Source organism: Ambystoma mexicanum, chromosome 3p (assembly GCF_040938575.1).
Source record: "Ambystoma mexicanum isolate Mex_15411 chromosome 3p, UKY_AmexF1_1, whole genome shotgun sequence".
Taxonomy (NCBI): Eukaryota; Metazoa; Chordata; class Amphibia; order Caudata; family Ambystomatidae; genus Ambystoma; species Ambystoma mexicanum.
The window spans coordinates 912,857,355-912,872,013 of NC_090925.1; the positions used below are offsets into that span (position 1 = coordinate 912,857,355).

General features: G+C 47.9%; 1 protein-coding gene across 2 annotated transcripts in view; it reads right to left on the minus strand.

Annotated features, from left to right (window-relative positions):
- The window catches only part of SPNS1 (SPNS lysolipid transporter 1, lysophospholipid), an 824,969-nt gene that overhangs the window by 625,460 nt on the left and 184,850 nt on the right, over positions 1–14,659 (minus strand). For both annotated transcript variants that reach the window (XM_069652177.1, XM_069652176.1), the window contains exon 4: positions 12,314–12,450. In XM_069652177.1, coding sequence (XP_069508278.1) covers positions 12,314–12,450 — 137 coding nt within the window. The remainder of the gene's footprint in view (positions 1–12,313; positions 12,451–14,659) is intronic.

A 14,659-nucleotide genomic window follows, 5' to 3' on the forward strand; every position in this document is an offset into this window, starting at 1 on the left:
ACTCAGCGTTCCCTACTCTCCCGAGATCACACAAGTGTGGTTCAAAGCTGCCTGTATTTTCCTCAGACACTCTCCTTCTCCTTTCCTTGATCTTTGATCTTACCCCTTCTTTCTCTTTCTCCTAGTCTGTCTCTGCTCCCTCTTACTCTCCCTCCACTCTGATCTTCCTAGATCCCATGCCTCTCTTACCTCCTTCTCCCTCTGATATCTTGCTCTCTACCCCTTGAAGGTTTCCTCACCTTCTCTTACTCACCCCTCGCCTCTTTCCTCTCCTGTCTCTTCGATTCTTCTTACACTCCTCTTCTCTCACCTCCACCAACTACTCCTTCCTTCCTCCTACAACTATACTCTCTCGCTCTCAGTCTCTCACCCTGTCTGGGTCACTCTCACTTTCCCTCCCCTATCTTCACCCTCTCACTCACTCTCCTATCTCAACCCCTAGTGGTTCACTCACTCAACTTGCACACGCTCTCTCACATTCAGCACCATACTTGCACTACCATCCACCACAAATCCACCATTCGTTGTATTGCTGGTCTCTCAGTCGACATCCACATCACTATGTCACCTGAACACCACCTTTCTCTCTGTCCCACTCCCATGGGTCTTTTATGTCCATGTTATTGTCACAACCCTCTCCCAAAACCCCCTTTGGCAAACCCATTGGCCAGGTGGAGTCAGGACTCGGGCGTCTAGAGTCTGGCATCCTCTTCAAAAGCCCTCATGGGGCCAGTCCTGGTGCCTATGGCGCCAGGCTCATACACCATGAACAACAATGTGCTTGGGAACTACTTTATTGTATTGTCAGCCAACATGGAGGCATCCACATAGCTTGGTTCCTAAAAACTAAGCTATGCGGTCTAGTGTTTTGGGTGTGGCAGGCCTGGAACTACTTTCCCTGGTACTACTTTACCTGGACTATATAAACCACACCGTGACTGCAGAACATGCTTCGTGTTACTTTGCAGCTTGCAACGTGACGCTCACCGTGTCCAGCTATTCCCTTGAACCTCGGAGAAGCAGAACCTGCAAGGAGACAAAAGGAACATCATTAGCAGCAGCATCTTACCTGCAGTCTTCATCTTTAAACACTCGCAGCTACTGAGAACAGCTTCCTCGAATCTGCACGTCTCCCGGACAGAACGACTTGAAAGAGGAAGATAGAGGCAACATTAAAGAAAGCTGTAGAGACATTTACAAATTACAAACTGCTCAAAAGGCTTACCTGGCTGGTCGCCTCTCGGCTGGCGCCACTCCGGACATTCCACTCGCGCTGAAGAACACTGCGACCTACAAGGAAGGAAAACACAGGTTAGCAAAGGCAAGACTTCGCAGCGCTGCGCATAACGCTTACTTACCGCATCATAGCGCTCTTAATGCGCCATCATTTACCAGTGGGGCTCAACCAAGGCAGTTCGCCGCGCTGAAGCTCTGCATACCTAAGGGAGAAAAAAGAGACATTTTAAACAAAGAAAGGCATGCAGGATAGCAACAAAACTAAAGAACAGCAATAAGACCTACCTGAACAATATCAAACGGGCCGGCGTCAGTGAAGTAACTGGACCGCACTCGCCCATGAAAGACAACGCTCCCCTGCAAAGAAGGCAGGACGGAGAGCACGCCTAATTCTACCACAAGGTGAGGAGAGGGCACCAGAGGGACTGAAAGCATACGGGGGTGGAGGGAGGATACTTACCCCAGTCGGTCAGTCTTGAACACAGTCCTCCTGTATTTTCGGGCAGAACCTTCCCCGCAGACCACATCAGGGCAAAGCTGAGAAGCATACCAGCGAGTAACCCAGCTGGGTGGCATCCCTGTGGATACCAGGTGAGCGTAACAGAACACAAAGCCTACCATAACAAATCCACCTGGGTGCCATGGAGACATCAGAAATGGACCAATTGGCCCAATTACTAGGAGAGCTTCGTGCTGAGGTTCATTCTGCCTGACAAGAGACTAATGCCCTCCGGAGAGACCGAATAGTGACCGAAGAACGCACTGAAGAGATTAGCAGGCAATACTTGCAATCACAGGCAGGACATACGCCTCTACCTGGAAGCAATCCAACGATGCAAAACCCCGCCATGCCACCCACTCCGGTACAGATCATGTTACCTGGAACAGTGCCCCTGGCACCACCAGAAAGGTTCTCAGGCGACCCACGGAAGTATGCGGCATTCATCAATCAGTGCCGCCTTCATTTTCTTTGTAGGCCTGGAGCATTTCCAAACGACCAAGCTCGGGTAGATTTTGTCTTATCATACCTGAGTTGTAGTGCAGCAGATTTGTCGGTGCCATTGGTAACCCATGACGATCCTCTATTACATGACTTTGGCGGGTTCAAGAGAGAAATGGAAAAACGTTTTGCTCGTCATACCCAGGAACAAGCAGTAGACAATGAACTCTTGTCCCTCTGACAGGGGAATCAGGACTTGTTAACGTACATTGCTACCTTCAACAGACTGGTTGCCGAAGCTAGTTGGCCAGAAAACAAAAGAACCACGTTATTCCATCGAGGCTTACAAGGCGAATTAAAGGATGTCTTAGCCCAGGTGGTTGATCCACCCAGAGACTATGCAGAATTCATGAATCTGGTTGTGCAGCTAGACTACCGGTTGCAGGACCGTAAGGCAGACCGGTCTAAGACGGACCCTCGGACCGCGTATGTTCGACCAAGGGAAAACACACCACATGTACCTGAAAATGCTGTAGATCCCATGCAGATTGGAGGGATACGGCCTCCATTAACAAAACAAGAGCGGGACAAAAGAAGACAACAACAGCTTTGTTTGTATTGTGGGAAACCAGGACATTTCCTGAAGGACTGTCCAGTAAAACCCCCAAGAAGAACAGTCAGGGCCACAGAGAAGGATGAAGCTAAGGAATCGGGAAACTACCAAGCTCGACAAACAGAGAGGTCAGTTTGTCGAGTGAGAAGAAAGAGTTGCTGACCTCGCACTTTGCAATACTAGTGATCTTAATTAACCACCAACAGTCGTCAAGAATGCATGCCGTTGCAGCATACGACGATAGTGGAGCAGTTGGAAATTATATTGATCAAGAACTGGCAGCAGAGATAGGGCTTCCTTTGTGTTCTAAGCCAACTATGGACAAGGTAACAACCGTGGATGGGACAGAAATCGCTTCCAGACCAGTAACCCAGTGCACAGACAGGGTAACCTTGCTGTGTCAGGACGGACATCGGGAGTCTATTTCATTCGATCTCATCAAGGCACCTCAGTTCAGGCTAATACTAGGGATGCCATGGTTGGTTGCTCACAACCCTTTGATAGACTGGCGGGCACGAAAATTAACCTTCCCCGGTGACTGCTCCCCTGCCTGCTATTACCAAGAGGAGAAACCCGACGTCTTTATCCCCATGACTCCAGGAGCGACAGTATCAAGCCTGGGACAACTAATACCTTGCCAAGTCAATACAATGATTTCCAGGATGTTTTCTGAAAGGACCAAGCCAATACATTGTCCCCGCACAGGCCCTATGACTGTCAGATCGACCTTGTTCCTGGTGCACAAATCCCTTGCGGCAGGATCTACGCTCTCACAGAACCAGAAAACCTTCATTTGAAATCCTATTTAGACCAGTACCTTGCAAACGGATTTATCCGTCCTTCGAAGTCCCCCGCAGCCAGTCCTTTGTTCTTCGTACCGAAAAAGGAAGGAGACTTGAGAACCTGTATTGACTACCGCGCATTGAACTTGCCACTTATCCCTGGGATCTAGACCAAGTTAAAGATGCCCAGATTAATACCAAATTCGACCGTCGAGGAGCGTACCACCTGGTCTGAGTCAGAAAAGGAGATGAATGAAAAACCGCCTTCCGTACTAAGTACGGCTTGTTTGAATATCAAGTCATGCCCTTCGGGTTATACAACGCTCCTGCGGCATTCCAATATTTCATGAATGACGTCTTAAGGGAGTTAATTGATGTGTGCGCCTTAGTGTACATAACCGACATTTTAGTATACTCAGCCTCGGAACAAGATAATGTCAGGCACGTTCGTTCAGTCCTCACCAAGCTCCGTCAACATCGCTTGTTTGCAAAGCTTGAAAAATGCTTTTTTCACGTCACCGAAGTAGAATTTCTTGGTTTTATCCTTACTCCAGGAGGCATCAGAATGGACGTGCATAAGGTAGATGCCATTCCTCAATGGCCTTCACCGACGTCTCTGAAACGGGTACAAAGCATGCTGGGCTTTGCGAACTTCTACCGCCGGTTCATCCCAGACTTCTCTCAGGTTGTGCACCCAATCACAGTACTATTACGAAAAAACAATAAAAAGTTTGCTTGGACGGAAGAAGCAGAAGAAGCCTTTCAGGACCTTAAACAAAGGTTTACCTCCGCTCCAATCCTGCGACATCCTTGTCCAGACCTCCCTTATGTCGTTGAAACTGATGCGTCCAGTCTCACAATGGGGGCTGTCCTTTGACAGAGAGACCCGGAAACCGGCCAGCTACATCCTGTGGCCTTCTGGTCGAAAACGTTCTCACCTCCAGAGATTAATTATGCCATCACGGACAACGAACTCCTGGCTATCAAATCCGCCTTTAAAGCCTGAAGACACTACCTTCTGGGGGCCAGACACACCATTACAGTCATCGCAGACCACCGAAACCTGCAATATCTCAAAACAGCCAATGCCCAGTCCCCGCGCCAATTACACTGGGCCCTTTTCTTCGCCAAATATGATTATGTAATCACATTTCGACCAGGAGTCAGGAACGGAAAGGCGGATGCCTTATCTTGCATGGGCATAGATGAAATAGTATATACAACTCCAGACCCAGTACCTATTATACCTGAAGACAAACTCTTGGGTATCACGACAGCCTTAACACAAGCAAAACTACGAAAAGAAATCCAACGGACAATGAATCCTGATGCCTACCTCGCATGGCAAACTGAAGGAGAACAATATACCGTCAAGGACCACCTACCCTTTTTTAGGGATCTCCTATATGTACCCAAGAAGGAATGACAACAGCGTATTATTTCAAACTATCACGATTCACTGATCGAAGGGCATCCTGGGATCGCCAAATCCCTAGCTAAGGTGAAAGAGAACTTTTGGTGGCCTACCTGGCGTAAGGACATCATTCAGTATATTCAGTCCTGAGGTGTCTGCAAACAAAATAAATCACAGAAACAAAAAACATCTGGTCTCCTACAACCATTGGACATTCCTCCAGTTCCATGGCACACTCTTTCCCTTGACTTCATCACTGATCTACCTCCAAGCCAAGGGTTCAACACCATCCTTGTAGTTGTGGACTTATTCTCGAAGATGGCCCATTTTATTCCTCTCAAAGGCCTCCCAGACGCAGCCACTTTAGCAAAAGTGTTCCTGGAGGGCGTGGTTAAGCTACATGGCTTCCCTTCGGTTCTGGTCTCTGATCGAGGCAGCAAGTTTGTTTCAAACTTCTGGACAAAATGCTGTGTAATGGCGCAGATCGACGTTCGGCTATCTACCAGTCACCATCCCTATACGTACGGCCAAACCGATAGAACCAATCAGACACTCGAGCAATATTTACGGTGCATGCTGCACCACGAACAAAGGAATTGGAAAGACCTACTATGGATAGCCGAATATGCATATAACAATTCTTTGCATTCAAGCACGGGACAAACGCCCTTCTATACCCTTCATGGCAGACATCCACGTAACTCTAAACTAGACCTTCCAGCCAGCTTGGAAATGCCAGCGGTAAAGACTCTACACACAACCATTACTCAGGCTTTCAAAAGGGCAAAGGAATACCTTATTCATGCCAAAGAAAAACAAAAGAGATTTGCCGACCAACACTGGAAAAAGGCCCCTGATTATCAAGTAGGAGACAAAGTTTGGTTAGCCGCTGAATTCGTACCCATCAAGGGAACCCGGACCTTTCATCCCAGATTCTTAGGACCTTATACCATTAAGGCAATTATCAACCCTGCAGCCGTGAAACTGGATTTACCACCTAATCTACACATCCACCCGGTATTCCATGTGTCCCTCCTGAAACCAATGCAACCTGGCACAAAGATTGGGACACCACATAAGCCCATACTTGTTGAGGGAGAACCAGAATTCGAAGTCAAAGATATCTTGGACTCTAAATACTCTAGGACCAAGCTATATTATCTTGTCGATTGGAAAGGATTTGGACCACAAGATAGATCCTAGGAGCCCAGTGAGAATATCCACCCACCACGTCTAATCAGGAAATTACATCGGAACTTCCCAACCAAACCTGGGCCAGACAGAAGGAACACCATGGGAGGGGCCTTAGGGGGGAGTTCTGTCACGACCCTCGCCCAAAACCCCCTTTGGCAAACCCATTGGCCAGGTGGAGTCAGAACTCGGGCCTCTAGAGCCTGGCATCCAGAGCATGAACAACAATGTGCTTGGGAACTACTTTATTGTATTGTCAGCCAACATGGAGGCATCCACATAGCTTGGTTCCTAAGAACCAAGCTATGCGGTCTAGTGTTTTGGGTGTGGCAGGCCTGGAACTACTTTCCCTGGTACTACTTTCCCTGGACTATATAAACCACACCCTGACTGCAGAACATGCTTCGTGTTACTTTGCAGCTTGCAACGTGACGTTCACCGTGTCCAGCTATTCCCTCGAACCTCGGAGAAGCAGAACCTGCAAGGAGACAATACATCATTAGCAGCAGCCTCTTACCTGCAGTCTTCATCTTTAAACACTCGCAGCTACTGAGAACAGCTTCCTCGAATCTGCATGCCTCCCGGACAGAACGACCTGAAAGAGGAAGATAGAGGCAACATTAAAGAAAGCTGTAGAGACATTTACAAATTACGAACTGCTCAAAAGGCTTACCTGGCTGCTCGCCTCTCGGCTGGCACCACTCCGGACATTCCACTCGCGCTGAAGAACACTGCGACCTACAAGGAAGGAAAACACAGGTTAGCAAAGGCAAGACTTCGCAGCGCTGCGCATAACGCTTACTTACCGCATCATAGCGCTCTTAATGCGCCATCATTTACCAGCGGGGCTCAACCAAGCCAGTTCGCCGCGCTGAAGCTCTGCATACCTAAGGGAGTAAAAAGAGACATTTTAAACAAAGAAAGGCATGCAGGATAGCAACAAAACTAAAGAACAGCAATAAGACCTACCTGAACAATATCAAATGGGCCGGCATCAGTGAAGTAACTGGACCGCACTCGCCCATGAAAGACAACGCGCCCCTGCAAAGAAGGCAGGACGGAGAGCACGCCTAATTCTACCACAAGGTGAGGAGAGGGCGCCAGAGGGACTGAAAGCATACGAGGGTGGAGGGAGGATACTTACCCCAGTCGGTCAGTCTTGAACACAGTCCTCCTGTATTTTCAGGCAGAACCTTCCTTGCAGACCACATTAGGGCAAAGCTGAGAAGCATACCAGCGAGTAACCCAGCTGGGTGGCGTCCCTGTGGATACCAGGTGAGCGTAACAGATATCTCGTTTCAATGCTTTTCTCCTCCTTTGGTCTCGTGTCTCACCGGACTATGAGGGTAGGTCTAAATCTGTCCTTTCCCCCAAGAGTTGGGTCCTCATATGGAAGAGCTTTTAAAAAATCCTCAGTACTGCACTCTTTTTTCATGCACGTCATTTTGTGTTGTCTTCGAGGGTTGCTCAACCTAGTCCTTGTTTGGTGTTCCGTTCCTGCTGCGTTGTGGTGAGTTGCCTTCCTTTAGATCTGGTGGGGAATTTATGGGCGCTGGAGTCCCTGAGGCTGTATCTTGGCCAGCAGCTTGTGTCAGCTGTTCGCAATATTTCTTCACTGCTGCCTTGCACTCTGAGGCTTGCCGTTCTGAAAGAACAGAGCTAACTCAGGTCAACAACAGGGTTGCAAGGTAATGGCTGATCCACAATGGTACCAAGTTCAAGGCACATTTAAGGGGTTTAGGAACTGTCCCCTCCCAACTCCGACACCCCAGAACTAGGGTAGGACCATATCTGTTTTACACCCTAGTTAAACTCATACCTCAGGTTGGTCGGGAGCTCCCCCTCCCCACCCCTCCCAACAGGGTCAAGCACTTGGCCCTGTGACACCACATAGAATGACTTTGGTCTATTCCGTGGTTGGAACATTGTGTACTCAATTATTTCAATGCACAAGTAGAAAACAGACAAAGCAATCACGTGGTCCCAAATAGGGTACACTGGCACAGCAGTGATATCTGTGTGGCAGGCTACAACTGAAGCAGAAAAGGCCACAAGATCCACTGCAGGGTTATTAGCTATAAATATGTTAAGAGTGTTCATGGCATAGGGCAGTTGCATGCCAGACATTTTTTATCTCCTCTTGTTCATAAATATAATAGCTTTGGTGGCTTTCCTAAAGACCAAAAGGAAAAGATTAGGATATCCAGAGTCTCAGGTCTTGTTCTATGTGGCATCTGTCAATCCTTCCAATGGATTTGAAATGGTGGGTGATGAGCAAGTTGTGGCTAGCCAAACAGTTTTTTTTTTGCTATATATGAACAAGTTACTTTCTTACCTGGTAACGTTCTTTCGATGGGATGTTCCGACGACATATTGCACATCTATGACAGGTAATGCCCACAGCTGTGCAGCTCCGGAAAATATTCGGCGTCTGCGTCCTGCGCCGATGACGTCGATATGCTGTCCTCGAGGGCCTCCGTCGAGCCGAAGTCACCGGATGTTATAAGAAGGACGCACGACGCCTGTAGCCTCAGTTGTAGTTTTTTCCCAGAACGTGTGGCACCAATCTTCTGCCAGTATGACTACAGAAAGCCTTGCGGAAACGAAAGCTGCAATTGCATAAGAAATTCTGTAGAGGGGCAGGTATGGAGGGAGCGATGTGGAATACGTCGTCGGAACATCCCACCGAAAGAACGTTACCAGGTAAGAAAGTAACTTGTTCTTCCACATCTATGACAGACTCCCAAAGCAGTACCAACGTAAGGAGGTGGGAAAAGAATTTTGAATTTTAGAATGCCAATTAAATTGCAGAATAGAGGACTGCCTTGCCAAAGGCCAAATCTTGCCCATGGATAGAAACCAGGGAGTAGAGTTTTACAAAAGCATGGACAGAGGCCCATGTGGCTGCTTCACAAATGTTACGAATAGGAACACCCCTCTGCAGGGCAGTAGAGGCAGCCACACCCCTAGTAGAATGGGTCTGTAAGCCTACCGGAGGGTCCTTACCCGCCAGGCAGTAACATTCAGAAATTGTCAAGATAATCCATCTAGACAAAGTCTGTTTAGTAACAGCTCGTCTCAAACGCCTTCCAGCGTATCTTACAAAGAGCTGGTCGTCCACTCTGACCCAGGACATGCGTGAGATGTAGAAACTTAAAGCCCTTCTAGGATCCAACCTATTGAGCCTCTCCACTTCCTTACCAGGATGCGGAGGAGGATAGAATGCCGGAAGAATGACCTTCTGGCTTAAATGAAATTTCGACACAACTTTCGGAAGAAAAGAAGGACGAACCCTGAGGACAAACCTGTCCTTATGGAACACTGTGAAGGGTGGCTTAACGGAAAGTGCCTGCAGCTCACTCACTCTGCGAGCAGAAGTGACCGCAACTAAAAATACAGTTTTCAAGGACAACAATCTCAAAGGACAAGAATGTAAAGGCTCAAACGGAGCTCCCATTAGGAATTTTAGAACCAGGTTCAAATCCCAACCGTGGAAAGGTGACGGTGGAAACACATGAGTGAGATCTTTCAGAAACTGAGAAATCAAAGGAATTTTAAAATAGGAACACTCCTCAGACGAGCGCTTAAATATGGACAGCGCCGCCAGGTAACCTTTAATGGTACCGACTTGCAGGCCCTTGTGGGCTAACGAAAGCAGAAAAGATAGAACCACAGGAATGGCACATGAAAAAAGATCCACATTCTTAACCCTAGACCAGTCGCAGAACTTCCTCCAACGGCAACGGCAATGGCACAGGGACTTTGTTGCAGGCCTTCTGGCTGAAAGCAACACTTCCATCACGTCTTCAGGGAGCTCCCAATCCTTATACCTCAACCTTTCAGAAGCCAAGCATGAAGGTTGAGGGACTTGACCTCTGGATGTAGAACCTGAACCCCCTCCCGTGAGAGCAGGGAAGACGGCATGGAGGGCAGATGGACATGTCGAGAAGGTCCAGGTACCACGTTCTCCTGGCCCATGCCGGAGCAATGAGGATCATTCGGGAACTGAACCTCCGTAAACTCCGCAGCACTTGTGGAATGACGGGGACTGGAGGAAATGCGTACAGCTGTGGGATGGACCACTCAACTACGAACACCTCCCCTAAGGCTCCTCTTGGAGGAAATTCCTGCAAGCAGAATCGTTCGCACTTCCGGTTGACACTGGTGGTGAAGAGATCCACTTGTGGGGTCCCCCAAAGGGCAAAGATCTCCAGGAGAATCTCCTGAGCCAGCTCCCACTCGTGAGAAACCGTACTCTGCCTGCTCAGAGCGTCCCCCGCCGCATTTTCGTCCCCGGCCAGATGAACTGCCGAGATCGAAATTTCCTGCTGGATGGCCCAGAACCAGAGCTGCATCGCCTCTATGCACAGAGGGAGAGACCCTGCCCCCCCCTTTTTGTTGAGGTAGTACATGGCCACTATATTGTCTGTCAGAATCAGGACATTCTTCCCCCGCACAGACGGCAGAAAAGCCTTCAGGGCTAGCCTGACGGCCCTCAGCTCCAACAGACTGATATGGTGTCTGGACTCAGACGGAGACCAACGACCGTTGACTGTCAACTCGTTGGCATCAGCTCCCCATCCCGTGAGGGATGCATCCATCACGATCGTCACCTCCGGCCAGGGTAGCCAAAATGGAGTCCCCTTCATCAGATTGCCTTCGACGGGCCACCACAGAAGATCCTGGGCGACCGAGTGCGGCACCTGAACGGGTCCCGACATCCTGCCGGAGGACTGTGACCACTGCATCTTGAGAGCCCACTGCAGAGATCTCATCCGCAGCCTGGCATCTGGCACCAGGAGAATGCAGGATGCCATGAGGCCGAGCAACCTCAGGAACTCGAACGCCGGGAGATTCTGGGCATGTTGAAACTTATTCACCATCTGCAGAATGTGATGAGCCCTCACCTGGGGAGGAAAACACAACCCCAGGGAAGTGTCGAGCACTGCTCCGATGTACTGGAGCCGCTGGGTAGGTGTCAAGTGGGACTTCTTTAAGTTGAGGGAGAAGCCCAGCCTGTGAAGGGAGTGGCAGGTGATGGACAGATGATCCAGGACTTGCTCGGGAGAGCGCGGTGACGTAGGCTCGACGGAGGCCCTCAAGTACAGCGTATCGACGCAGGACGCAGAACATTTTCCGAAGCAGCACAGCTGTGGGGATTACCTGTCATAGATGTGGAATACGTCAGAGGAACCAATCCCTTCGAAAGAGAGGTTTCTGATACACACTTGTATGCATGGCAGAGGATTTCATTTTATTTTCGCACACACACAGAATGCTTGTCAAGTTTAATGATGGTGGAACGAGAGGAGTCTTTTCATGATGTGGGTGGCAGAGAGTAGTCAAGAAAAAAACAGACCAGAGGTGCAAAATGTCAGAGATTGTGGAGAGGGTATATGGAAAAGTCAACATGTATGGGTAGGAACCCGCATGACGGTCAAAGCAGCAACGGGATAACACACAACATTTTCCATTCACACGAGCCTGGGTGGTCCAAAAAGAACACATTTCACAACAGTGGCAGTACTGGGCAGGTTGGTGCAAGAGGGTGGATCCTTCCGGGCCAGGAAGATCAAGTGTGCGAGTTGAGAGTGACCATAAGAGAAAACAACATAGGTAACATTTCTTTAAATTCCAACAAAAAAATAGAATCATAAATGGGAAGCACAGGGAGACTTAACTCAGCACATAAGAATATATGTTAAGTGCAACCCCAAGCCATTGTGGCTTTGGATTCCAAATACTTTAAAGGTGTTCTGAATACTATGTGCCCCAATAGCCTTAACACAAACATGCGGCTTAATGAGCAGTCACTAAAGCTCCTGTAGTTGATGCATATTTGTAGAAAATCTAGTCTACAAAAATATAGGGCAACTCAGAATCAACACATTTCCTGGCTAATGGGAGCAATCCAATCAATAACCCCTAGCCCCCTTAGTGAGAAACGCCTCCCATGTTTGTACTGAAGAATAGACATCAAAGCCTACAACACGACACACCCGTGCAAAGGCCTGCCTCATCGCACATGCAAACAGGTTCCTCCCATCGAGACAATATCCAGCTCCAGTGCAGTTCTTAATTCAAGAATCCTATCTCGCTCCCCACCTACCACCCTGGATACTGGGGCTGTTCCTCACCTGTTTTGGGATGAAGGAGCTGGCCAGTGTGACTGCAGCCCAGAATGTGATGCCCGCACACATGATGTTCTTCCTGTTATAGCGATCTCCCAAATATCCAAAGATAGGTGCAAGTACCATATAACTGCAGATGAATACTAAGGGGAGAAATCGGGTGAAAAGAAAGAGAGGAAAGGCTGTGATAAACGAGAGCAGTCACAATATTCAGAGAGAAAGGAAAGAAGGTCAAAGGGCATTTAGGTTAGTGGGATGTAGGAAAGTAAGGACTGCACAACAATGATTAAAGGAAGATGGAAATCAATTCAGAGAGTGAAAAAACTAAAGTATGATTGCACAAATGTTTACTTATTTGAACTAGCAACGACGTAATTACCATCTTATTGTTGCTGGTTTAGACCAAAGCCACTTGGCACAACTCATACCAACTTAGCAGAGCCAGTTTACATTACAGCTACAGCAGTTGGCACATTACATTTCCAGTATGAACAGTATGAAAAATGTTACTCACCTATAACCATCTTTCAGCAGCTTTTATCCGTTTCAGATTCACATGCAAGGCATAGTCTGCCATCTAGTGATTGATACAGTGTTCAAGTTTGTTTACATCTAGAAAAGAAACTTGAATACTGCATATTAATGGAATCCATATAAGTTTACGGAAAAAATATGGGGAAAAAACGAAAAGGAGAAAATGCTGACTATGGCATTGGAAAATAAAAACGAATGTTAAAAAAATATGTTGATCAAGGTGAATGGGAGTCGCAGGGTTGTCCCCCGCTTCCATAAAAAAGGAAAGTGGGGACACGTAAAGATACAAAAAAAAGGAAAGGACCCTGAGGCACCAGTTGCCTTCCATGTGCGTGAAAGGAACGGGCGTCGCAGAAGGAAGGCAAAGCATCGGCACATTTCGCTGTGTCCCGCCAAAAGGTAATTAAGGGGGGGGGGGTGTCTGAAATGACCACGGGAGGAAAAACCGAAAGCTATTTTCAAAAAAATTACTTTCGGTTATTTCTTCTTCGGTCATTTCGGATTTGTTAAAATCATGGTAATCCCATATCAATCACTAGTCAGCAGACTATGCAAAGCATCTAGTTATTGATATGGAGCATTCAAGTGTGTTTAATAGATGTTTTGTAAAAGCCCTTAACCTAGTCTGATCTCCTAAAATAAGGAGCTCTATTTATCTCTTTATAGAGATGGTATTGACCTTTTATTCATCTAAATACCAAGGCATACAAGTTAGACAGCAGGTGATCGCTTACACCAAACGAGCAAGAATTATCGGCAACAGGAAAGCTGTCCGGTTGGGATGGGAAAACCTGCCACATTTATCTAAGAGAATCGCTACATTTTATGTATAAAAGAACATGAATCGGAGTCACCCCTCCCATCCTCGTCATAATGAATGTGTGTTTTCAGAACTGGGACACCAGAAAAAAAAGTGGGATCTCATGCACCCGTCCAGACTATCTACCTGATCACGACTTTGGCGGTAACCCTTAAATCCGGCGGTAGCGCTAATACCGCCGGATTTAAGGGTCCGCCAAATCAGGACTTCGGCGGATTTCGCCCCAGCTCTTAGCTGGGGGGAAATCCGTCGAAAATTTGCGCTATTACCGCCGGCGGAAGAGCGCGAATTTTCCCCATTGAGCCCAACGGGGAATGGGCTCAATGGAGAATGGGGAATTACTTTACCGCCGAACTTGTGATCCGGCGCTATTAGCGCCGGGGAGTTCGGCGGTAGGGTAATGCTGCCGGCGGTAACGCCCAAGTCGTGATCAGGCCCTATGAATGCTGAACACAGCCTTATGTTAGGGTTAACCTCTCGTTAACCCTATCAATCTTGACAGACCAACACAGTGTGTATACTTGTCGAAAACAGGCCTCAAAGTCTTGGTCTTCTTTTTTCTGAAATGTGGTCTACTGCCCGTCGAAGCTACCTTCTTGCGGTACAACCGCGACCAGGTTGGTAGCCCCGAAGATGGGAACCCAAATGTCGGAGGGAAAAATCCAATGAGAAAAAATCCTCAATAGGGCTAGGATGCAGATTCCAAAGCAAGGACTCTTGTGAGGAAAATGAAGAGGCAGGTAAGTAAATGAAGAGTAGATGAGATGTATGTACTCCACTATTGAAGAGGATATCACTGGAGAGGCAGGTGTCAAGGAGAAGGAGAATCCAAAACAGCTAGCAGTAGCAAAAAAGGAACAGGCAAGGGTGGCAAGCAAAAGGCTGAAGAACACAGCAGGAGGCTGTGAATGTGAGGTACGAGGGTAACAGCAGAAGGAAAACTCAGCAGACGAACAGAATTCAGGAATTTTCAGGACAAAGAAGAGAAATCAAGAAAA